At 36.2% G+C, this 26,382-nt stretch overlaps 4 protein-coding genes across 5 annotated transcripts; 1 reads left to right on the plus strand and 3 right to left on the minus strand.

Moving 5' to 3' along the window:
- Positions 1-1,370: 1,370 nt before the first annotated feature.
- Hd (humpty dumpty) lies at positions 1,371-3,224 on the minus strand. Its single transcript, XM_064053216.1, has 2 exons — positions 2,025-3,224; positions 1,371-1,970 (listed from the first exon to the last, which is right to left on the minus strand). The coding sequence occupies exons 1-2, from the start codon at positions 3,102-3,104 to the stop codon at positions 1,419-1,421; spliced, it is 1,632 nt and encodes a 543-aa protein (XP_063909286.1). The 5' UTR covers positions 3,105-3,224; the 3' UTR covers positions 1,371-1,418.
- Positions 3,225-3,351: 127 nt separating this feature from the next.
- Cul5 (Cullin 5) lies at positions 3,352-6,364 on the minus strand. Its single transcript, XM_064053218.1, has 7 exons — positions 6,288-6,364; positions 5,964-6,232; positions 5,375-5,909; positions 4,466-5,315; positions 4,114-4,413; positions 3,728-4,064; positions 3,352-3,678 (listed from the first exon to the last, which is right to left on the minus strand). The coding sequence occupies exons 2-7, from the start codon at positions 5,991-5,993 to the stop codon at positions 3,391-3,393; spliced, it is 2,340 nt and encodes a 779-aa protein (XP_063909288.1). The 5' UTR covers positions 5,994-6,232; positions 6,288-6,364; the 3' UTR covers positions 3,352-3,390.
- Positions 6,365-13,361: 6,997 nt separating this feature from the next.
- LOC135126966 (ATP synthase subunit O, mitochondrial) lies at positions 13,362-14,298 on the plus strand. The gene is made up of 3 exons (XM_064053228.1): positions 13,362-13,505; positions 13,589-13,963; positions 14,011-14,298. Exons 1-3 carry the CDS (start codon positions 13,479-13,481, stop codon positions 14,236-14,238), a joined length of 630 nt encoding a protein of 209 aa, XP_063909298.1. The 5' UTR covers positions 13,362-13,478; the 3' UTR covers positions 14,239-14,298.
- Positions 14,299-14,431: 133 nt separating this feature from the next.
- Positions 14,432-26,344, minus strand: LOC135126963 (eukaryotic translation initiation factor 2 subunit 3, X-linked-like). 2 transcript variants are annotated; one of them, XM_064053224.1, is made up of 7 exons: positions 26,167-26,300; positions 25,844-26,018; positions 15,731-15,967; positions 15,454-15,671; positions 15,215-15,400; positions 14,929-15,159; positions 14,432-14,877 (listed from the first exon to the last, which is right to left on the minus strand). In XM_064053224.1, exons 1-7 carry the CDS (start codon positions 26,236-26,238, stop codon positions 14,581-14,583), a joined length of 1,416 nt encoding a protein of 471 aa, XP_063909294.1. In that variant the 5' UTR covers positions 26,239-26,300; the 3' UTR covers positions 14,432-14,580. The 2 variants fall into 2 exon arrangements, with proteins under 2 accessions (XP_063909294.1, XP_063909293.1); XM_064053223.1 differs by lacking the exons at positions 14,432-14,877; positions 14,929-15,159; positions 15,215-15,400; positions 15,454-15,671; positions 15,731-15,967 and adding an exon at positions 21,044-23,086 and having other exon boundaries at positions 26,167-26,344.
- Between the last annotated feature and the right edge of the window lie 38 nt (positions 26,345-26,382).

Consider the following 26,382-nt stretch of genomic DNA (forward strand, 5'->3'; position numbering starts at 1 on the left):
ACGTTGTTTATAAAGTAGGTCATTTTTATACACTGTTAATGTAAATAAAAAAAAAATCTGGACCTTCAAGGTAAAAAATAAAAGCGGATTCATAAATCACAAGTACAGTCGCGGCCGTTGAACAGTGATTATACTTTGACATTACTGAAATTTTGGCTTTCTTGAACTACTCTGAAATTGAAATTTCTAAAATGTCATTTCAAATGTTGTTAAATAGCTGGCTACTTTCAAAAATAACTTTAATGGCTGGATATTTAACCGGATATTTTCCGACTTACTAACAAACACTAAATTTAAATAACATAAAATATAAGTTAAATTTTATTTGTAGCCAATCAGAAAAAAATTTCTGGTAGGATGCCTGCGTAGCCCATCTGACGCTTTCGTCTTCTCGACGCCGATGACAATTGACATTTGACAGGTTTGACAGATTATTAGATAAACATAACCAATAAAGTGACAATATTATTGTCATGCAGCTTATTTTGAAACGTAAATTACAAAGTCATTCAGTTAGTTTTTGAACGTTATTAGTGTTTGATTAGATTCCAGGTTAATTACTTTTAGAATTGAAAATGGTTTTTGGCGAAATTGTTGAACCATCAACACGAGCTTTAATCGACGATGAATTTGAAGAATATCCAACATATACCAAGTAAAGTATGACAAAATAACAACATTCTTAAAAATCAATTTAATATGGTTCCAGGCCACAATTAATCTGGGAAGGAAATGTTGGAGTGCCCTCTAATTTAAACACACTGATTTTTATCGAAGGCAACAAATTAATGAAACTTTTTAATGCATTGGTTTTAAACAGTGAGATGCTTTACAGCAGTTTGAACTCAGAAAATATTAACATTTATAATGCAACAAATAATACTTATATTGTTTCCTATGTGAAGAAAGATTTAACCACAGGAGAAGTAAGTAGAAAAAATAAGTGACGTAAAAAAAATAAACAATACTTTCAGATTATAGAGGAATTATCACAATGGTTGAGAAAAGCTAAAAATATCTATGCAGTGGTTTCAGAACCCATTTCTGCTTACCAGAATCTTAATTTATCCGAAAAACCAGAAACTTTAATCAGGAAACTATCAACAGACACGGCAGATACATTCAACTGTGAAAAATTGGAATCCCCAAATCTAGTGTCAGGATTAGGGGCAGGTGTGGTATCATACTGTATTCACTCAGGGCTAAAGTCCACATTATTTGTTGTGTATATGGACAACTCGCCCCTTGATTCCATTAATACAAGTCCTGTAGTACAATTAATGAAATCATTAAACTTGTCAGTAAAGGCTGCAGCATCAAATTTAAATCCAGCTGCTAGTAATCTATATTTATAAAAAATAAATAATGTGAAAAATGTTCTTTATTAAAATATTAAATAAATTAATTATAAATTAAAATCACGTCCATGTATATGTTTTGTTATCACTACTATACTTCAAACATTCAACGTTTGTAACACAAACGTCAGACTTGCAAAATTGTTCAAGAATTTGACTACTTAAACCACAATCTGATAAATTTTCCTTATCAAAAATAACGTTTCGTTTTGACGCGTCGTCATTATCACTTTTTCCTAGTACTTTGCTAAAAGGAAGTGTAGATGGTACACTGACAAATGTACCACTCATACTATGTGTCGGAGGGTTAATCGCAAACAAATTGTGAATGGTGTTTGGCAGTATTGGTCCTGCTATTTCAAGGGAATGATAATCCGAATTATCAACATGAATTTTACTTTCCCTGATTTTAAGAGATTTTAGTGTTGCTCCATTAAATGCAACTGGCGCTAAAAGAGTAGGAGGAACTCCAGCTAACGTCCCTGTCGTTGATGTAGCACTTTTACAGTTGATTAAAAAATTATAGAAAGAGTGGACTTCAACACCTTCTATTAAAACCAGACTTTGTTCACTGTTATCCACTTCACATTCAGTCTTGTGGACAATTTTTGCCTGTAAACAAATTCATTTTGTATTAATTTAACAAAAACATATAGTGTGTTTTACCTGAGTATAATTAATTTGTTTAATATCATCCGCGTTAACCCCCATACTCTGAAGCCACTGCTCATCTGGAGACTCCTCTTCATCAAAAGCGCTATCCCCCGCTGATTCCCCCACTCCTGAATCTAATGTTTCATACCCCTGATCAGAATTTCTTTTTTTCTTCAAAGGCATAGTGAACTCAATTTCTTCTTGTTTAAGCATATATCGAAAACCTCTAGTTGTTGGCGTAATTAATACATGAACATCAGCCATGCCACAGATTCCAGCTGCCCGAAACAACACGGTAAAATTATTAGAACACACATAAAAATACGGACACTGTTTTGTCCTCAAAAGCTGAAACAGTGATCGCAAACTGTCTTTCCAAGCGTCCTGCATACTAGCTTTGACTGTTGGATTAGTAATTAAGCTCCCATCTGACTCCGAAACCTTCCCAGAAGTTCGCGGAAATAACGAAAGCCATGGCAGTGAGGGCTGCTGCCAGTACTGGCAACACTGATGAAACTTTGAATTCGGTGATGTGTCTAAATTTGTAGCAGAGCTTTGGCCTAAACATCTTACAAATCCGGTTGTACCTGATGCTTCTTCATTTATTTTTAGCTTCGAACTCCACGAAAACGGCAAATCTGACCATAATCGTATTTTCGTTTTGAGCGACCAATCCATTGGGATGTTCGTTTCGCCTTTGGCTTTAACCACAAGCACTTCGTCATCATTGTCTTTGTTTAAAATATTTTCAAAAGATGTTACCGTTGTTTTAGCGTATGATGTACTTGGGGCGCTTTGATGAAGAAGTTTGAAGAGAGTCTGATCTGAAGATTCTTCTAGAATAGGAGGCACGTTTTGTTTGTACTTTTTGGTATCATCAACTTTAATAAATGGGTTTTTTCGTTTCTTCGCTGCAATTATGTCTTCTAGGGCTGTGTTTTTGTCAGTTTGTGAATTTGTGGCTGATTTCTTTAACAGACTGCCGGACATTCGCGCTTGAAGAGCCTTCTTTTTCATTTTGAGTTTGTGTAATTTCATTACTTCTGATGGGTGGTGCCATTTTGGAGCTTCTTTTTTGGGGCTATCTGGCATTTTTGAATATTACAACTGCACTGTGTAACTGTGTTTACGCGAATGACGTCAAAAATACAACAAACAAACTACGACCAGCTGGCTGGCCACCACCTATCGTTGTCAATGTCAACTGTCATATTTCAGAACTACCAACATTATAGTAGGAAAATATCTATGGCTGTCAATCAGTGGCGGCACAAGTCGTATTTTCAAAGCACGTTTTCATTATTTTCTTCATTTATTCAATTTTTAATTAAAACGCATATTTAGGTATGTAACAAATGTTTTATTATTTGTAACAACTTTATGCAATGTAAATAAATGTATTAATATCATCGTCATCTCTTTTCATATACTTGTGTTCAATCAGCCACTCTAATTGTTCCTTGATCATTTTCTTAGAAGGAAGAAACATGTTTTTCAAAATGTCCACCAACTCAGTTTGCAAAGAGGCGTTCGATATTCTCTTCCTCATTTTCAAGATCTTAATAATAGCTTCTTGAGTCCTGAGTATTCTGAGTTGTACAATGGACTGATTATCTTCCATCTGTGACCTTTCTGTACTCAATTGTAAACGTCCAATCAAATTAACCTACAATGAAACCGTGTAATCATAATTTTGATTTGTTTGGAAAAACTACCTTTCCTCGCTTTTGTGGTTTTGCGTTTTTAATAAGTGCAAAATCCTGATTCACCCAGAAGACTGTATGTTCTGTAAAATCTTTTGGTGCGCTGACACTTGGTGACATCAACAACAGTTGTCTTTTCAATTTGGGGAAAGCGACTAGCGACCATAAAGTTCGTCTTAGTTCACCATCTGGAAGTTCGGTTGCTAGTCGCAGATTTTCGTATGTAATCTTGTCATGTGGTCGTTGATTCCATGCAAACAGCACAGCCATTTGAAAAGTAGTTACATCTAAATCGAATTTCCCGCCATTGGTAGCAAATGTGATTGTGCCATTACTCATGTGATGGTACCTAAAGTTCGCTTTTAAAGTTTTTATTGCACAATAAAGACCATATTTACCATTGTAATTTTCTTCCTGAGTGTTTCTTCTTGTAAAATTCTTCTACTTCTGGGATGTAGTCCTCAAGTTCAACCGGCAAACTGACAGTGACACGCTCTGAACCTCGCGCCCAAGCACCAGCATTCAATATTTTAATATTAATTGCATCATGTCTAGCAGTGGAAGCTCTAAATTGTCCATTCAAATCTTCACTAACTTTAATATCTTGAAACATTCGCGCTAATTTGTTTACATAGTCTGCAGGCATACCAACTTCGCGCAACCACTCCACCATATCTTCTTCTTTTTCACTATCCGCGCTGTAAAATAACAAAATTCGTAAAATGATGTAAACATACGTGGAAATATTACCTCGCATCTAAAATTAATCTTCTCGTTAAATGGGCCTTATGATAACGCATAAAAACATCCTTATTCGATATATACTTAAGCACTAGCAAAACATCCTTGAGCCTTGTTTCGATTTCTTCACTTGTAAGACGCTTAGATAAAGGCGTTCGTCTTAACAACATATCGCAATAATTCGCTAAGAGCTCTGGGCATTTACTTTCAGGAGCCACGACTTTCCCACCCGCGTTCCTTCCAGTGTTCAATTCTAACCTAAACACCGTGGTATCGTTGACGACAGCTTTAAATGCTTTATCCCTTGCGGTTAAAAATCGAGGATCATCAGAAAATGCATCATGAACTAGTTTACTGAATTTCCTAAACAATTCTAGAAGTCTTTCCACATATTTCTCTGAATCCTGTGTAATTATATCCGCGGCTGCAACCATATCGGCTAAACCAGCTTGAATAATGTGATTTTCTAGTTCAGTCAACATCGGTTGCACTCCTTCTGGAACTCTCTCCAGCAATCGAAACATTAACTGAAGCCTTTCGGTTTCTCCGGCTTTAATTAACGGTGCACACTCCGCCAGAAGAACGGAAAGCGTATTACTGACTAAAACTTTAACACAGCATTGGATAACTCCATTACTTCCAGCTTCAAGGTAACGTTGAGCGCGTGCTTCTTCTTCCCTTAACTTACTGTCCGCATAGCGCATATAAGATTGAACACCATTACTTTCCAATTGTTCGGGGGCTTTCAGTCTGTAGAACATCTCTGTGCTTTGGATGTACGCCGCTTCGAAGTTTTCTCTGTATATTTGTAATCTGTTATATGTATTAGAGCACAGGTTGACATATGATTCTCTAACACCTTGAAATAAAATAAATAAATAAATAGTAACGGTGGTATCACTGGTTGTATGTTTTTACCTATTACAAGTTGAGCGTCAAATGCTTCTCCATTTCTCTCGGCATGCACGAGCTTCATGGCACTATCTTGAAGTCGATGTTTGATGTCCTTAAAAATGCTCTCATTCCAAGAGTCAAGCATTAACTTCCTGACTATGCTTTCATCAGTGGCTCCCTTTTTCCCACTCCCACTTTGTACATTAGCTGTTCCTGATGTTTTTCCTTGTAAAGAAGTCTCTAATTGTCTAAATGGTGTAGGTAAATAGTTGCATTGTGTAAAAAACTTTTGCCACTCTGCTATGTACGCCTTTAACAAAGCTTCATCTTGCCTTTGGGCTAGCACACGTGCTTGGGCTTGTTTAATAAACTGTACAATGTCTTCCTGTAGGTGATCCCTTAGTTTCGCAGGACCTTTTTCATCCCACAGGCAGACTAAATGTACATCATAAAATAACTCTTGCCATTCTGCTGGAGATACGGGCTCTTGCTTTAACAGTTTCAAAACAATGGGGCGCATCAGAGGCCATTTGTCTTCAAATTTTAATTGGCCCTTTCCCTATAAACACAAGTATTGTTAACTAGTACGTCTTCACCTGAGTTTTCCTGTTACCTTAAGCATTTTAGAGGTTACGATTGGCATTTGAAATAATTCGTCGAAATAACTGATATGTATTTACATTGAATTAAATTGTCGATCAGGGCCCTTCAGCTCAGCGGGTTTTGTCATGTCCACAGAACACCCCAAATCACGGTTGTAGAATTGATGGGTTGCGTATCTTTCATCCATTCACGTTCCGGTAAATGGAATAATGTTACCTACGCATCAGTTGGCCATGTAAATAGTGTTCACTGGGAGCCCTCTCGTGACATCTAGAGTCACTAAAACTTGTTCTATGAAAAGAAAACACTAGTACATAGCCATACCGATACCGACAGAAATTATGGACAGAAATAACAACTTTGATGTTTATCGTGGTTTAATCATTGTAAACGGTATGGATATCAACCCAAACATCTCGTCAAATTTAAGGTTTGTGCACAATGGAGACGCGAAAAGTGTAGTGTAGAAAACTGTGGTAAATAATTTACAGGTTACGTTTATTGGAAAATCACAATGAAAAGGTGGAATGAGAAGTACGCATGCGTGTTATTTATGTCTAATTTTGACGTTTGTGGTTTGTGGATGTACAGTCGGTGGACATAAAACTGGTACAAACTGTCATAAAAATTATGAGGAAAATGAAAAATTTATCTTGTGTAAATCTGTCTTCAGTTTCCGTCATAACTTCTTGGACATGATATATCCGCCAATATCAAAAAGTCAGTGTAGTGCAAGCGTAACTATCACTGACAGACGTTTTTTCTTAAAGTCATTGTGATAACTCAAACATCCCGCCTTAAATCGACATATGAAATAAATTGAAAAGCCCGCGAAAAATTTAAAAATTCAAAAATTGGCCTTGGCTGTCATCGTCTAACAAAATGGAACCCTACATTGTGTTTTTGAAAAATGGCGGGATGCGTTCAGATGCAAGTGGTGGACCCCAAGGTTGGAAAAGTACCGCCAAATAAAATGCCAAATACATGGAGAACACAAAATTATTTATTCCTCCACTGACAAAAAAAAAAGAAAAAAAGGAGTGGGTCGACCCAGGGACGCACAGATGGAGTTTTAACTCTGCGTTGTCAGTTTATATAAATTAAACACGTATACGCGGAAAAGTAATTCATTTTCTCTTAAAAAATAATAAAAACCAAAAATATGTTGCATTTGTATTTTTTGACAAAATGATCATGATTGGGTTAATTAAAGTAAATATCCATGTATTGTCAATTGTTGTTTATTATAAAATATACTTTGTATCATGGACCCCTCAATCACGCCCACGCTACTCTCGCGTTCCCACTCCACTCGGTTCAACCTTACTACCGCTGCGACCAGAAGGCGCTGCTCGTCAACCCCTATGCACACTAATCGCCACACCCCAATACACCTGGATGCAAAAGTAATTCGTCAAGCAACTTATCCACTCAGACTTAGTTCAGAGAGTTATATGTGTATCACTTCTTCATCCTGAGGGTCCTTGTGGTCTAGAAAGTCTTTGAATTCTGGCAGTGGGTGTCGGTTGTGTTCTCTTAGAGCATCCTGGGGGTCCTAAGAGATGGAATCAGCACCACTCTCTGAGGCGTTTCATGTACATATTGTTTGAAATATATTGTAATCTATGTAAAATGGAAATAAAAGTCATTTTGAGGAATTCTGTTGTTATAACTTTTAGTCAGTTCAAACCGGTGAAGGTGTCGGTGTCGGTGTCGAAGTCGAATTTGACATCCTATCTCGGCGCGCGTCGTATACGTGTTCTATAATACGAAAAGAAAGGAGTTAAAACTCCAAAAAAGCTGCCACTAAGTTGTGCCCGTTGAAGACACCACTTAATTCTCAGCTGAATGAAATAAAATTAAACGTTCTGAATCAATACAAATATTTGAATATCACAAATTTAATAAAAACAGCAAAATCTGGAGTAAAGGATGCAAATACTTATTATATATAATACTTACGCATGTGGCGGCAAACTTAAACTATGGCAGTTAACAAGAGCAAGCAATTTTAACAAAAAAACTATGCAGCGGCAGCGGCACCAAAGCGCTATAAGAGTATGGCGATCGAACCAGATCAATTTCAGTCTTGAGCACAGCAAAATACCCATAGTACCATGAAGTACCAGCGGAGTTTGGGGCTCCCGGTCGCGGCTGTCCTTCCATGACGGTGATTCTATTCTATCGACAAGCACTGCCGCCCAGCACCCCTCTATCGAACCAAGAAACGTGCCGCGCTACCCAGGCTGTTACAGTCGCAAACTCGTGGTTGGAAGTCATAGCTATAACTAAGCTGACAGCGTCACGTCGTCCCGACCGTCCCTGACTCCTATTCAAAACCTGCATCTTTGGTGCATATGGCTCAACCGCCAGCTCGACAAGGAACCGCGCACTCCGCTTCCGCTACGTGTTTCTGTGTTATTTAACCTCAATTCCATTTAAATGTTCAATTTCTATAACTCTGACATTAAACTATAATTGAACAAGCCTTAAAGTTTCAAAAGGAGCAATAAACAACATTTAAATTCGCCATACACTCTTGTGAAACTTTAAACAGCAAATAATTCTTATTTGAGATTAAAATTAGACACCAGATAATCAACAAAATATTTACAAAACAAAAAACTAGCAAAAATTTATAAAAACAAGAAAAGATCTGGTGTGAAATAAAACTTGTGTAGACAAAACTAACAAAATTACGTAAGGATATATTTTATGTCCATTCGAGTTATTGGTTAATTTTTAAAAGGTGAAGTTATTCAGTTGCGCTGTGGGCCATCGTTTTACATTCCCCCAAGCAAACACATAAACAAAAACATAGCAGACAATCTGGAGGTTCAAAATGGCGTCGGACGAATGCGTCGTTCAAAAAAATATGCATTAAAAATATTTATGTCTCCCAGAAATGTAATCAATTCTGTGGCGCTGTGCAAATAATGGTCTAAATCAAAGGAATAAAATGCACGTCTCCCACATGACCCACAATGTTGTTAATTTGTTCAATGAGATTTTACAGTTCAGCTCGGTTTGAAAATACTCTTTCAATATGGCCGCTCTCAGAACAAGGAATTTACCTGATGTTAAATTATGCCACTCTTTATCAACGATTCAAACAAAAAATTTACATTATGTTAAATTATGCCACACTTTATCAACGATTCAAACAAAGAGTTTACATTATGTTAAATTATACCACACTTTATCAACGATTGAAACAAAGAACTTACATTATGTTAAATGATGCCTTAATACAAGTGACTGGTTACTTAAGACCATCAGCTTTGAGAGTTTATATCGTGGACTGTCTCCAGGTTATCCCAAACAAAGCACATGATGAATAAACAACACAAAATGTATCAGGCATTGCGAGGTATATGCGCCTCGGTGGTGTAATTTACATAAATAAAATGTCTCGGTGATGTGACGATGATAACGATGATAACTGCCTGCAAGGAAAACAATATAATCCCTCGTACCTCAGTCCACAATATTTCACGGTATTTTCCCAGAGTGGGGCAACGTTAGACTGATTTAACTGCCGTTAATGAACTATTAGGGATCTTGTGGGAAGAATTAAGTAGTGTTATAATGTAACACTTAAGTATAAGCATACAGAAACTTATTCATAATTAGACAAACAAAATCAACGAGTTCTGAGTTAAGCGAATTTCATGAAAACTCCTGCAAATGCTTATCTAAACAAATTCCTGATTATTAAATTGTGTTAGAACTAACTAACGCTTAAACTCCTAACATCAACTGCGAATTTAAAACAATAAAACAAATTTACATACGTGTTAGCGTCGGTCGAAAATCCGCATATTTCCACTTAGAAAGCCACAAAAATTAGCTACGCGTGTTGGGAAACTGTGGTGTCATCGTCGTTACGATTAATTTTCGTTAAACAAAGGCTCCCCCCTTTTTATTAACTACCAAACCAACTAAACTTAACCTAGCTAACTCACCACGTGGTTACACTCACAACAAACACACCAAGAGTGATGGACCGCCCCCGAACAGAATGACTCATATATCAAGCCTCTAACTAAAATTCCAAGCAGAACTACCCACTACCCAAAAAGTGCTAACGTGCACATGGTTGCCTATGTTTAGCGATTTTCTTGATTGATTTTTTTTTCAAATTCAAATTATTCAAATTCGATTTCGCGCTGCTGTTAATTTTTTTCAGTGCGAAATTTTAATTCAAATTCGGTCACCACATCATCGTATTTGAAATGCCATCTGTAAGCTGTAAAATCAGAATACCTAATATTGCTGCTACAAAGTGGTATGCCTTATTGGTAAATTGTAACGGTCTTATTAAGGTGTTTTCCTGATAACATTGATAAGTTGCCACATTTTGTGAGGACTTGTCAGATCAAAATGAAAAATAAGGTTAGTAAGTACTAAAGGTCGGTTTAAAATTTGTGATAAGTGGTTGACACTGATGTTCAAGAAGTTATGACAGGAACTGTATTTTTACCGCACAGTGTTCTATTAATTGGTTCAATGCCTTACTTGTTATTCTTACCTTAAAAATTTTGCGTTTGTCTTTTGTTGCACGTGTTTATGCAGTATTCGAAGCTTTATACATATCAGATTAGAAAATCACCAATAAATTGATCTTACGCGAATTATACATACAAGATCGCTAAAAAATATGGAAGCAGTTGAATATAGCGAGAGCATTTTTTGGCCTTGCGGTTCTTTGACGATTTCTATCATTACCAGTGTCATAACCCAAACTTCCCGCCTTTAAATTGACCTTGAAAAAGTTTGAAAGGACCGCGAAAAATTCAAAAATTCAAAATTTGGCCTTGGCGGTGATCGTCTAACAAAATGGGAACCTACGTTGTGTTTTTTTTTTTAATGGCGGGAAGACGTTCTTTCATACAAGTGAGCATATACTGCGTGTGAGTCGAGAGCGTAAGAAATAATAGACAAAATTTGGGAGGGACTAAAATGGCACCCTTCCTTAGGAGGAAAAGAAGCGAAGAGTGAAAGTGACTCGGACGTGCCCTTCTGGCGGCCCAGCAGGGCCAAGTCGCCATCGTCCTTCATCTCCAAAAACCCTCTAGGGCTATATTCACAGACATATTACATTTCAAACACCTTAAAAATATGAAAGAAAAAACACTCGCGAATTGACGGGCATACACCTATGAAAAACGAACAACCACAAAATCCTATACATCTGTTTGGAATCAATGCAAATATTTGAATACCACAAATTTAATAATACAAAGCAAAATCTGAATTAAAGCAACTGGATGTAAATACACAAGTTATTACGGGCGTGTGGCGGCAGATTTTAAAGTTACGGCAGTTAACAGGAGCACAAAAAAAGTACCCCTGGGGCAATCTAGCACAAGCGGAGTTTGGGGCTACCGGTCGGGGCTGTTCTCCCCCCTCGACGGTGATTCTATCTATCGCAAGCCTACCCATACAGCACATTACACATCTCTAGGACGAGCATGCTGTGCGAAACTAGGCCGTTACGATCGCAGATCCGCAGTTGGATTTCAACTATTGGGCCAAATCGAGAGAACTACAACATCGTAACCGCCCCTGAATCTATCCAAACCTGTACCCTTTGTGCAGGCGACGCGATAAGATCTCGCCAGCTCGACTAGAAATAGCACTTCGCTTCTGCCACGTTTTCTGTGTTATTTAACCTCAATTCCATTTCAAATGTTCAATTCTTTATAACTCTGATATTAACAACAATTGCACAAGTGTTAAAGTTTCAAAGAGCAATAAATAACATTTAAGTTCGTCATACACTCTTCTGAAATTTTAAACAACAAATAATTCTTATGTGAGATAAAAATTGGACATTAAATAATTTATACGATGGAAACATTCATCAACCAAATATGTACAAAACAAAAACTAACAAAGATTTATGAAAAACAAAAGATCTGGTGTGAAATAAACTTGTGCCAATCGAAATATTATGTGAGGTTAAAACTGTAGAGCATGAAATCTACGTTGAGAGGACAAGCCTGGATGATGTAGTCAATCTTTAGCGTTGTGAGAGCATACCTCAGTGATGTAGTCAATCTTTAGCGTTGTGAGGACATGCCTCACTGATGTGATCATGATAACGATGATAACCGCCTAAGGGAAGAAATTATTTTAACCTCCCGCCAGTTCGCAGTATGAATTTTGTTAATTTAACTGCCGTAAATGAACTATTAGCAATCTTGTGTGTAGAATTAAGAAGTGTTATAATGTAACACTTACTACGTATATGCATCCAGAAACTTATTTATAATTAAACAACAAAGGTGTTATCTTGACTAAGTGAATTTCATGAGATCTTTTATCAAGTGGTTTATTTAAATATTCCCGATTGTTAAATTGTGTTAGTACTAGCTGACGATTAAGAAAAACTAACTTGATTGCTGAATTTACAAACAATAAAACAAATTTACAACACGTGTTCCTCGTTGAACGAAAGTCCGCACTTTTTCCGATTAAAAGACCGCAAAAATTAGCCGCGCGGGTTGGGGAAAACTGGGTCCTCATAGAAGTTACGATTGATTGTCGTTAAACAAAGGCTTCCTCCCTTTTATTAACTACAAAATCAACTAATTTAAACTAGCTCTTACCACGTGTTTACATTCACCAAAAAAACACATTCAGACTGACGCTCCGCCATGCCGCCCTTTGGCTAACCACCAACCCTGTAACTAAAATCCCTAGCGCTATTAATTGTCCAACTATCCATCAATCGTTACCGTGCACCTGGTTGCCGATGTTTAACATTTTTTTATGCATTTTTTTTCTTTCTCAAATTCAAATTATTCAAATGTGATTTCACGCCGCTGTTAATTAATTTCAGCGCGAAAATTTTGATTTAAATTCGGTCATCACAACATAAAGGATTAATTTTAGTTCTAAAATGTTAAAACTCATCACTGTTAAAACTAAATAAGCATTTTTTGCACTCAAAATTTACCCTAAAAATATGTGTTGTGTTTTACATATCAAAAAAAAAAAATTGTTAAAAAATATGTAGCACTAATAAGTACCTACAAAACACGAAAAAAGTTTAAAACAACTTGGATTTATTTGAATAATTATTTTTAAAAATTCAACTGAGGCCATCTGTTGAAAATTTGTGAAAAAGAAACCTACTATCCCACCCAAGTTGTCAACGTCGCCACCATTTATCTTTATTTATTACATTGTCAATGACAGCTGAGCTGACAAGTCTAGATTGGAATTTCTGGTGACAACGTAATAATTATTATTGATTTTAAATAAAATTTAAGAATATATCATGAGTCATCCCAGCATTTTTGATCATTAAAAATGCTTAACTTCAACTTGACCATTTTGACATTTATAAACAATTCAATACCAACATCATGAAACGACATTTCATGTATCGACCGTCAACCAAAATCCCTAGTAAAATCGAAAAATCCCTGTTTCGTGTCAGAAGGGGCTCCGGTTTGCTCCCCTTTACCCATTTTATCATCTCCAACTACTAAAAAAAACACAACCACCCAAAGATATGGCATGCAATAAACTGTCGATGGTGGTATGTACTTTCTAATTTTTTTACTTAATTATACATCCACGTTTCTCCAATTTTGTTACATAACTAACATTGTAACTCCCCAGGTGCGTTCCTTCAGCACCAGCAACATCGCCAATCAGCTCGTCAAGCCCCCAGTTCAAGTATTCGGCATTGACGGCCGTTACGCCACTGCCTTGTACTCCGCTGCCGTGAAACAGAAGACTCTCGACGCTGTAGAAAGAGACCTCAAAAAAGTCCAAGATGCCATCAAAACCGACGTCAAATTCAACGAGTTCGTCAGAAACCCGACAATTAAACGTAGTTTAAAATCAGATGCTTTGAAGGCGGTTGCTTCAAAGATCTCTCTGAATCCACAAACCAGCAATTTGTTGCAGACTCTTGCTGAAAATGGACGTCTGAAGAATATCAATGGGGTCATCAATGCGTTTAAAATACTCATGGCAGCGCATCGTGGAGAGGTAATGTTGTGTTGACTGTATTATGTAAGATGAAAATGGTTTTGTAGGTAACGTGTGAAGTTGTTACTGCCCGGGATTTAGATGCAGCCCAGAAACAAAAATTGGAAGGGGTTTTAAAATCGTTTGTTAAGTCAAATGAAACTATTCATTTGACCAGTAAGGTTGATCCTTCCATCATTGGGGGTATGATTGTCAGCATTGGTGATAGATATGTGGACATGAGTGTCGCCAGCAAAATTAAGAAATACACAGAGATCATCAGCACTCCTGTTTAAAGGTTTATGAGTTATAATAGAAGTTGCATAGTTGCCCAATAAAACACTTTCTCCAGTTGATTTTTTATTTTCAGTAGCAGCGTTATTTGTAATTGTAGTATTACTCTTGCAAGTTTTCATTATTTTTCCAGTCCCCAGTCCTGATTGATTCTTTAATGGACTCTAATCTTGTAGGTTAAATAATAAACTTCAATTCATTCATATATTTGTATTTAAGTTTTAAAGAAACCTATGTAACACCAAACGTAAATAAATACCAATACGTTAATCTATTATAACCTGTTAGAAAAGTATAGGTCCAATAAAAATAAAAAACGCCTAGACGGAAAACACAACTGGTGTTTAATTGTTAGAGGGTTCGATGGTTTCTCCTCCACGAATCTGCCCCCACCCAATCAGACGCCAATGTTTTTCCACACGTCTGCTGAGTGCGATTTTTTCGCCGACTTCGGTACAAACAGGATTAGTAAGAGCGATTTTGACTAAATCGGCTTTGGTAGCAACGACACGTCCTCCAGTACTCAAAGACCCGATATTAACCAGCAATACCTCACTTTTTGACAGTTTCTGGACTTTAGCACCCTTTTTATCGCCTTCAGTGCGGACACCAAGTAGTCGTTTAAGCAGATAGTAGCTCACCTACAAAAAATAAAAAATAGTAAGAAACGCCTAAAGCGTCATGATTAGTACCTCAAGTTCAATGAAAATGCTAGGCAATGCTCCCACAGCTCCCAACACTTGTCCAACTAAACGGTCCGCGCGACACAGAGTCGGTTCGATTTTCGTGCCCACACCAATCAAACCTCCAGGAACAGCAAATTGTAATTCGTTTTGTTCAGTGTAGAGAGAGACGATTCTTGAGAAAATAGGGCGACAGGTGAGCTTGCCTTCAGAGTCTTTGCTTACCAAGCCGGGCCTCACCTAATAATAAGTTTGAGTTTGGTTGAATTATGTTATAAATTATTTGGAAGGATACCTCTATTTCTTGTCCTACTTTCAAGACCCCTCTCAATATGCTACCACCGGCGACACCACCTTTGAGATCGTTGACTTCGCATCCTGGCTTATTCACATCAAAAGAACGGATAACGATAAGATGAGGTTGAGATGTAAAATCTCTGACAGGAACAGGAATTTTCTTGGTAATATATTCGCACAATACCTAAAATTAATTAATTTAAAGAACTGTAAATCCATTAAAATAATAATATATACCTCTATATTATACTTCAACTGAGCCGAAATCGGTATAATCGGAGCCCCCTCGGCCACGGTTCCTTGCACAAACTTGACAATCTGCTCGTGCTGCTCTTTAGCTTGCCCTTCTTTAACCAAGTCTATCTTATTCTGTAAAATTATGATGTGTTTCAGCTTCATAATTTCGATTGCGGCTAAATGTTCACTAGTCTGAGGTTGAGGACACGATTCGTTTCCTGTAATATTGACAAAATTTAGTTTCGATTCCGATTCAGAAAATTTTAAGTTTACTTACCGGCGATGAGAAGCAGCGCTGCGTCCATGACAGCGGCTCCGTTAAGCATGGTGGCCATAAGAATGTCGTGACCAGGACAATCCACGAAACTTACATGACGAACCAACTGGAATCTACCAGTACAGGCAGGGCGTAAACATGGGAAATTGTCGTCTTTCGATGACGCTCCAGAGATGTAACAAGCAGGTCGGGGACATTTTGGGTTGTCGCACTTGTAGATTTTCGCATTCGCATAGCCTTTAACGAAAAATATAATGACATGAGAAGTTGTCGTAGAATGGTAGGTCCACAGAAATTCAGTCCATTTGCTAGACTCATAATTTTTTTGTTTGTTTTTTGTAATGTATACAGGTAATTTTTATTGTCAAAACAAGTACAGGAGTATGTTATTTTGAAAATTTAAATAGCATTTACCATGGAACATATTCCCAACATACGTATATATCTATACTATTTGATGACAATAGGTCCGGTAGTTTCGGAGATTGTGTCTAAAAAATTGACACATACGACAAACGGGCGGAACTAGGAGACTTATTTTTTCACACTCTAGAGGTCATGAAACGTCGAGAAAACTAGAACGTACCCATTCGCCAGATGGACTCTACTACAATACTTCCTTAATATTTAGCGTAAGCTTGGGAACTAATAATATAAAGCGTCAACGCATTTTTTAATGTAAACATTTTTGTTTCGCATTTAAATGTGTGGTCATATCAATCTTTTCTATGATTCAACATATAGTAAAAGTTTCAGTATTTTAGTTAAATACAGAATAGCGTTAAAGTTACATACTAACTTTAGAGGTAAAGATAATACTAATAACAGAAAGGTAAAATTAGCTCTTACTACATAACACAAGTGTCATTTTTCACTAAACAGTTTGTACCAGTTGTTATGGTGACGATATGGCCGTAGATTTTTTTGCAGAAACCACATGACTGTTTTAACATCATCATCTAATTTTGGGATATTTATAGTTTTTACAAAAAGTCTATTCGTATTACCATTTGTTTTATAATTATAATAAGTCATTCTGTTTCGACACTTAAATGTAGTGGCTAATTAAGCTTCAAAATTTTGACAAATCAATTTGACATGATATGGCAACATAAAATTTTAAATACGTTGCCAACCTGACAAAAACTCACAAACATTAATAGTAAGTCGATATTTAAAGTTTAAGAACTTGTCATCTCCAAAGTAATGGATATAAATTTCTGATAATTTAATATCCATTAAAAATAATTATAAAATAATCATTATGGCCTCCGACTACGTGTATTTTGGCCATAAAAAGAAACACGGGTTGCATTTAAAAACGCTTTGAACATTGTAGATGATCATATTACAATCTTGTAGGTTTCTTTACATAAGAACAGGAGAAATGAATTATTATTGAGTGACATAGTGCATTAGGAGTATAAGAAATGCCATGTATTCAACAAATTAAAGCACCCTAGTGGGAATGGTTACAATATGACAAAGTTATTTATGAGTACACAGAATCCATCACACTTATTGTTTATTTAACCATAAAGTTAATACAATCCGGGTTTTATCTTCTTCCATTAGTCGCAATGTTATTACGTTGTTTCGTAGATGCTCAATAGGTGGTCCCAAATAAAAAAAAGTTATTCCAAATCTTAGATATTTTTGCTCCATTTTTATTACATTCGTTACAATCATTACCACCTAAATCCTCACTTTTCTTTCGTCATGTTGATCAAACAATTTTAAAAGCTTGATGCCAAAGTGTAGACGACTTTCAATCCCAGACTGGAAAAATTTTGGTAACTATTTGGTGACTTGAATTAGCCAATCAAACGTGCCTTCATTGGTTTATCTTGTTGGTTTTATCTATAATATTGATGCAGAGGGAGTTGTATTTGAATTTAATTTTTTTCTCCATTTTTTTATAAGATTAGTTTACTGACCACACAACTACAACATAACATATCGCGAAGAAGTGTTAATTCACAACAGCTTGAAACAACAATTCATTCAATCCAACGGGGAATTTTGTGAAAAAGTGGATGACATTTTGCTTATATTCGACACAAGTAAATTTCGATACACTCGACTAGTGCTTGCGCGATTAACAAGTAGCGACTTCTGTTCCTCGTTGTGTCTGGCTATTGGTGAGTTAGTTCCGGCTATTTATTTATTGGAGAATTACCATAGCTACTACTAAAAAGAGAGGCCCATTTGCCTCTCCCCTCGAAGAATGCCATTTCTTTAGATAAATATAATTTACGAAGAAAGTTTTTGGCTTTTAAAATGACAAAGTGTTATCGTCTGTATTTCTTTACCAACCGATCGATAAACCGTACCTTCTTTTTGTGAGGCGAGCAATCGAGGCTTTTTGCTACGCTCGCCTCAGTGGCGGCGTAAAGTGGCGGTCCGCCTAGAGTACCAAGCACTAAGGGGTAGCAACGACAACTCACTCGTACAGCTAGAGAATACTTACAGAAGAATCATTCTGCAAAAATATACAAAAAAAGGAATGGCAGACAGACAGAGAGACAACCGGAAACGGAAGACCTATTTCTTCGTACTCTAGGGGTCATGAAAGGTCGAGAAAATGTAAAAGTAGAAAGTCGGTCGACGGAGTAAAAATAATGTCTTGATAGATTTTACGTTACAGAGCAATGAATGATATTCTCGTAATATTTATAGTGTTGTTCAACCTAAAGGTCGATTTATAAATTTGACGTTGCCGTTGTAAGATAAATACGCAGCGAAGGTATGCGTCGTTTACATCATCCGTTGCCGTTGAAAATTGGCACGCCGTGGGGTGACGTTCAAGATGACCAACTGTCAACTTTCGAAGTTACGTTGCCTTTAACGTTGGGTTTTTAACCAATCAAATTGCGGTAGTGCTGTCAAGTTGAAGGAAAATTATTTGAAGTAGGGGTGACATTTTTCTTGCTAACAGCACTAATTCTACGAAAATCAAATTTTGATAGAGATAATGAGGTCCACTAATATTAAGCCATTTAATCACCCGTTCAGCAAAACCCTCATATGTTAAATAGCTGCCATCATTTGCTACACTGTAGCTTTCTGTCAGTACTTATGCACTGTTAAAGATAGATAGATTGCTATTCGTCTCAAAAGCAGATTATTATTATTAAATTTTGCCTTTTTTTTTTAATATGTGTAGTCTCCTTTACACCACATGTTTAAAATGGTAAATTCTGGTAGGAAAGTATCGATTTTGCAATTAGGCTCCGCCCCTCGGTCTGACAACGAATGAAAAATTCATCACAATTGAATTTAATGTTTGGCTTGTTTTTTCTTTTTTAATTAATACATTTAGTTTTCTTTGTATAACACGATTACTTAAGAACATATTTCACATCGTAGTTTCTCGTAGAAAAATAAGGATTTTACAATTAAGCTCCGCCCCTCGGCGTACGACGAATAAAAAAAATCATCAGAATTGAGATAGGGCGGGTGGGCGGGGGTTATATTTTGCCTTTTTTTTCTTAAGATATATAGCCATCTTTTCAGAACAAGAAACTTAAAACATGGTTAAAATGGTTTTTGCAAGGAAATATGGATTTTGCAATTATGGGGCGAAGCACATTGCAAAACTGATACTTCCTTATACAAATTTTCCATTTTAAACATGTTTTAAGTTCATGTTGTGAAAAGAAGTCTACACATATTAAAACGAAAAGATAAAATGTAAGCCCGCCCACCCGCCCTATCTCGATTGTGATGAATTTTTTATTCGCCGTGAACTAAAGGAACACAGCTTAACTGCAAAATACATTTTTTTACAATAAATTAAAAACATGTTTTTGAGCACCCTGTTCAAAGAATACTATGTATGTACATTAAGAAAAAAAGGCAAAATATAAATAAAACCGCCCACCCTCCCCATCTCAATTGTGATGATTTTTTTTTATTATTAGAAACTTAAAACACGTTTAAAACGGTAAATTTTTGTATAGAAAGAACACTACAACAGTACCTAGTAAAATTTTATTGGTATTTCAAAGTTAACCATGAAGGTTGGACCTACAAAACCATAAATCATAAATTCAATGCAACCCTGGATGTTTCTAGCCCACTATACACTGGCGACACGCTCCTTTTATTGGCGTCATCACCCCCCTAGATTGCCCGACAATCCCTCAAAGTAGCAGTTGTAAAATTTTACTAGGTTCTGTTGTAGTGTTCTTATGGATTTTGCAATTAGGCTCCACCCCTAGGTCTGCCAACGAATGGAAACTTCATTACTATTGAGATCGGGGCGGGTATGGGTGGAGCCTAATCTTTGGCTTTATTTTTTTCTTTATATACGTACATACATGGTATGTTTCAACAACATGATACATACTCAAAAACATATTTTTAATTTCTCGTAGAGAAATAAGGATTTTGCAGTTAAGCTCCGTCCCCTTGGCTCACGACGAATAAAAAAAATCATCACAATTGAGATAGGGCGGGTGGGCGGGGCTACATTTTGCCTTTTTTTCTTAGTATATGTAGACTTATTTCGACAACAAGACACATGTCTAAAATGGTACATTTTTGTAGTAATCAACTTAAAGCCTCCACTTTTCTTCTACAACCCCTTTAAATACGGCGAATGTTGAACATCAAGGTTACTATCAACGGCAACTTGGCAACGGAGTTTATAAATGACAATTTTGAGTTCTAAAAGCAACTTGAAGCAACTGCGACGGGAACTTCAACGTCAACAGTAAGTTTATAAATCCCATTGCTAACGTCATCAAAAAAAAAAAAAAAAATGCATGGAATTCATTGGAGCTTTTAAAATAGAGCTTAATGTCCAGTGAGCTAAGCGCGATTAAACAAGCTTTCCATTTTATCAATTGAAAAAGGGAGGAAAGTAAATTTTGATAACGTCATAGAATATTTTGCCAAAGTAAAGACCCGTAAGCACGTTTAGTATTTGTTCAATAGAAAACCGCCCTGGGTGCCAAACCACGCTACGCCGCCACTGGCTCGTCTCAGATTATTTCGGGTTAATTTTTAAGGTGCCTGATCCACATTTGGAACAAAGTGTAATTTATAGCACTTTGTTGGAACCTAATTAAAGAGCACGTTTTTCTCAATGTTTCATAGTTCTTAAGAGCATGAAAAAATAAATGTGACGTTTCATCTTTCGAATCAGCCCCACCCACAATGTGATGACGTCACCTCAAAATTTTACACAGTAAATGTTGTATTCAAAAGGTATTTAATTATATTGGCGGTGGAATTTAACGACAATTTCAAATGCCAGTTTTTATCCACGGGTGTAACTATCCAAAAATGTTAATAAGTGAACAACTGTTTGTGCATATAGTTTATTACTAAAGTAAAATATCAACTATACTTTAAAACAGATCGATTGTAAAAAGGCAGTGATAAAATTACTGCACGTACTCCTAACAAGTGAGAACACATAGTTTGAAATTGTATACAGGCCTTCTCACACCACTGTATTCTTTTCAACTACAATTAATAATAATAAACAAGTGGTATAAGAACGCTGGATTTAAATTAGTGTAAACAGTACTAGAATCCATACTAATTCTACAAGTAAACCACACTGTAACAACATACTGTAACGTATTTCCCTCCATATTGTAATCTTAACTCAACAACTTAAAGCAATCAGCGGCGCCTTTCATAAAACATAGAATGAATAAACTAAATAGAAGCTTGAACAGAAAAACATACATACATTTTAATAAAGTAATCTAAACCGGGCAATTTTATCTTCTCTCCAACTATCTTCGTCTTTAAATTTCCATGTTAGCCGTCACTGATTGTGTTGAAATTCAAAGACAAGATTGTTGAAAAGAAAATTAAATGCGCTAGCACATTTCAAATTAGTTTCTTTTTTATTTTTACTTGCTTAACAATCATCACTTTAATTAAACAAATATCTCCGACAGGAATCGGCCGAACATTTACAAATCGACCTTCCTGCTAAAATTTCATTTTTCTCCGGTGTCTGTAGCTTAGGTCTCGACTTCTCAGGAGTATTTGAAGGCGAGACCATATTATTCGTCATGTAGTCAAACGTTAGTTCTTCCCCTTTCTCAATTTCCCTCAACGAAAACAAAGCCAACTGAGGTAGATTCGGATCAGAGCAATTAATCCAAACGGCCCAAACTGCCAAATTCGGTTCACACGAATGATTAATAAAATGCGAAACGTTTCCGTATTTCGCAGCGTCAACAGTGTACGGGTTATCTTTAGAATTGTAGTCTAAATCGAAGAGGTACGTTAAGCCTTCGGCATCGTAGGTATGACCTCTGATTTCAGCTTCTTCGTGCGTGATGACTTCTCCGACGTACTCGCAAATAAACTCCCCGTAATGAATTTTCCGCAAGGTTTTCACCCCCCAACCACAGCCGTTTTTTGTACGAAAGATGCAAAGCGGCACTTTGCGCCCTTTTTGCACAACCCTGTTTCTACAATCGGGCCCGCACTTACACAGATCGTTGCATTCGTAAATCGCCATTCCCGGGATGATGTTGATTTTGTCCCGCTTGCGGTAGGTGAAACTGTTGGGGTCCTGGCGGCCGCAGCACTGTTTTTTTCTAGGGCCGCATTCGTCGCAGTCGCATCCACTTGCTGGCTTGTATGGTATTTCCACGTTGTTTCCAGCTATGTATGCGTTTATGTACACGAAATCGTCAGGTGGTTCTTCCAAATCGAAGTTATTTTCCACTTTGATGATCGCCTCTTCTTTTGCCTTTGAGTTGATGTAGTTTTCCCAGTTTTGTAGCTTTTCCAGTTGAGCTTCCCGTTTTAAAAATAGCTGATACAGAAGAATCGCTCTCTTGCCCTCCTCTAATTTTTTGACGTACCGTTCTTTCGGTGGTGTCGCCACCAATCGCAGGATTTCTTTTTGTAACGTCACTTTCTCCGGTAATGTCGTCAAATCCACTTGTTTTAGCATTTCCAATAGCGCATGTTGGTTTAAGTTATTCGAAACGTTCAACTTCTCGGACAACGCATCCAAAACCTGCTTGCCTACGTTCTCGGTGAAGAAGTCCATCAGTACTGCTGGACAATGCTCCAAGTGGTCCAACGGCTCCCACGTGTTGTGTTCGTTCGAGTAATTCTTCCATTTGACTAAAAACATTTGGTTACCGGATCGTACTTCGTGTTCTAGAATTTTCTCCACTACATATTCTTTAGCGTATGTTACGTTCACAGGTTTTCTTTTTTTGGAAGAATACCACTTTCTCTTCACACCTTTGCGTTGGGGTGTTACTTCGTCGTTTTCGTCTTCTTTTGTGAGAGCGGTTAAGTCCACTTCTCTTCCTCGGAGGTGTTCGGGCCACGTCACTTTACCGTTCTCATCGAACTGGAGCCTCTCTATAAACCCACAAAGTGTTTCAGAATCACGAACCATTAGAATAATATAAAAGACTACTGTTTATAAAGACACTATCAGTTCGATGTAACGATTAAAAAAGGGTGCACCGCACTGCACGAACACTCACAAGTTTTATCTAAATGTGTACACGCACTTCACAAACATTAAAATACTCTGGATGTGTTTAAAGAGTGCACAAACTAAAAACTTTGTTCATTATGGTGAAATGTTTATCATTGTTGAGTCATTTCATGTAACGTCAAAATATGTAAAGATATTAAAATGTAACCACGAAAATTCTTTGAATAAAATTTACTGTTATATTTCAATGATAATAGTAGTATTATTTTTTACTTATAAGCGGACACAAGATTTTACGATTACAAGGGATACATTTTTTTTTTAAATCCTTGTACCGTACACGCTAAATATCTAGCAAATTACCTGAACTAGCGGTATGCTGCAAATTTTTTATCCCAAATAACATCGCCCATTTTTCTCTAATATACAGAAATCAGAAATTCTATTGTTATTTCATCTTCTGCTTCGTTTATGTGATAAAAATCACTTCTTTCCAAAACTATTCTTTGAGTTGCTGTTTACGACATTTTTACCAGGAATGGTGCTGTTTTTGAACATTTCATGGTAATAAAAATAGATTGAATTTGGCAATATTCAATTAGGTTATGTATAGAAAAGTTACGAGAAGAATTCCCTGACTTTGCCGTACAGTATACGCAGTTTCGACAAATTTCCAAGAAAATGGATCTCTGGCACGAAAACCTGGAAACGGTTGTCCAAAGCGAACTCCAGACATTTTTTTATGGTAGAGTTTTTTAGAGTTTTAACAATAAGATAAATGATGTTTTCAGGAAATATAAGTGCTGCAAGATAAGGAAACGATATTTTAACTCCATTTTTAAACTGGATGATGAGTTAGTTTATGGAGTACTTTCAGCAGGATGGTGCTACTGCTCATACAACTGGAGCTACAAAAGAGATCTTCGCCGCCTGCTCCAAATATATTTTTCATTGTACACCCATTATATTACATTACCTGATTCAACTGTTAACTTACGGCTGACGCATGACGTAAGCGTCATGGCCAACTAAAGCAGAAATGTAAAAAAGTACCTGACACTTATTTCAAATTATCTATGGTGTGGGTATAAATTTCAATTCAAATCATGTTTTCGAATAGTTTGTCGATTTATTAAAACAAAAATGGGTTTTACAACTAAAAACGAAAAAAAGGCTAAATTATAAAGGATATAATAAAAAACCAAGTCTATTTACATAAATTTTGAACTACAATTTTTATTCATTGGATTAATTAATTTTATGGAAAAAACATTTTTTTATAGCTGTTCTATAAAATTTAGCGACTTTCAAAATTGACAATAAGAACAAAAAATTGAAGCACTCCATTCAAACTTTTCAATGTACATTTTCAAAGTACCATAGAATGCGAAAAATACCACATGATCGAATGTCCTCCGGTAACTATGAAATTTATTTTTTAAATAATTATGTTGGTATTGGAACTATTTGACGATTATTTGACAGTTACTTGACCGTAATCGTCCAACCGAACAAGAAACGCGTTGGTAATGCCAACATAATTATTAAAAAAATAAATTTCATGGCCTCCTAAACGACTTTTTACCGATCATACGCTACCAGGTACTATTCAAAAATATTAAATAAACAAGCAAGGATTTCAATCAAACCGTAGTATGTAACTTGAAACTGTTTATATAATTTTCTATATTGACTGTACTGTTTTAAAAACTTCATCTACTTTTTATTAACTGATAAATTTTCCCGAATACATGAACGACCACACGAACTTTATTCTATTCAGTTATATAAATAACACAATTTTCAAAGGTCCCTTTCAATAATCATCACTAACTATATTCAAACACCTTTATTGATGATTCACTTTGTGTATAACGGTGTTTTCTAAATATATAAAGAATGACGCTGAGGTATTTTAATATATGATTGAAAAAACTAAGTGAAAACATGTTTTCAAATATGAAAAAGTAACTTTTATGGTTTGATATTCAATTGACATAATAAATCAATACTTCCTCTTGCTCTTTTATTTTTACTTTGATGCAAACAATGATCCAAACAATTATTGTGACTGTGATCTGTAATTTTTACAATAAATTATATCAGAAGTAGTTGAATTTGTTTCAAAATCACGATACATAACAGAAAATATAGAACGACGAAAAAATGAAACTTTGAAACATACAAGGATACAATTGGCTCTTGCAGTTAAATTTGAAACTATGTAAAGCAAAAAAGTTGCATTATTAACAATTCAAGAGAAAAATCTTCACATTCTTGTGAGTGATACCTTGTGAAGCCAAATTTGCTTATTTTTTCCAACAATTACAAAAATAACGAATTCACATGAAATGACCCACACCAAAACAATTTGCGCTGTAAATATTAAAAAAGTAAATTCTTCCAGTTTCCTCAATACTGCAACAACTGCATTAAAACTTGTGTGCGTATGTGTGCAATTAAAAATAAATATAAGAAAGAAACTCAATAACATGCAAGAACTGTGGTACGTCATGTACTAGATTTTGAGATAAGCAGTTGCCTCTACCTTCACATTTTACAGAAAATGTTGCATTAGTGATTCATATTACACAAGCAAATTTTAATAATGAAACTGAAGAAAATAAAGGTTTTTTCGTTAGTACTATTACTATAGTGAAAATGCCTCAACTCACCTAACTTAATTGTAATATTACGTTCCAGTTCATTCTTAAATCTGACAGTCTGCACCCCCGAAATGGCCTTAACTACTGTAGACTTTCCGTGGGCTACATGTCCAATAGTACCAATGTTAATAGTCGCTTGGCGACTGATTACTTCAGGTGATAGGGCTGTTAACTTCGTTACATCCTGAAACGAGCAAGAGTGTTGAAGATCTAGTACCAAAGATGTGGCATTTAAAGCAAGATTAAGGTTATGTCAGAAGTGAAAAGTACAATATGTTATTTACACCTCTGGAAAACAAATAGACCAGATTTTTAATTTGACAAACATTTACCAATTTCTGTAAATCCTGTTTATGCAAGTTTGGTTGACCTGTTGTCACGCCTGTACCTTCTGCAGCCGCCATTTTAAACCGGGAAACAAAACTGAAAGAGCGGGATCGGGAAGTCGGCGAGGTTTGTGTCACCTTTCTGACATTTGAAGCGCAAAAGTTACTAGAAAGAGGCGTGGTTTTCAATGACAATCGGAACAGAAGTGCTACCAACACAAT

Source organism: Zophobas morio, unplaced genomic scaffold (genome assembly GCF_036711695.1).
Source record: "Zophobas morio isolate AGI-343-1 ecotype UQ-CSIRO unplaced genomic scaffold, CSIRO_AGI_Zmor_V1 ptg000011l, whole genome shotgun sequence".
NCBI lineage: Eukaryota > Metazoa > Arthropoda > Insecta > Coleoptera > Tenebrionidae > Zophobas > Zophobas morio.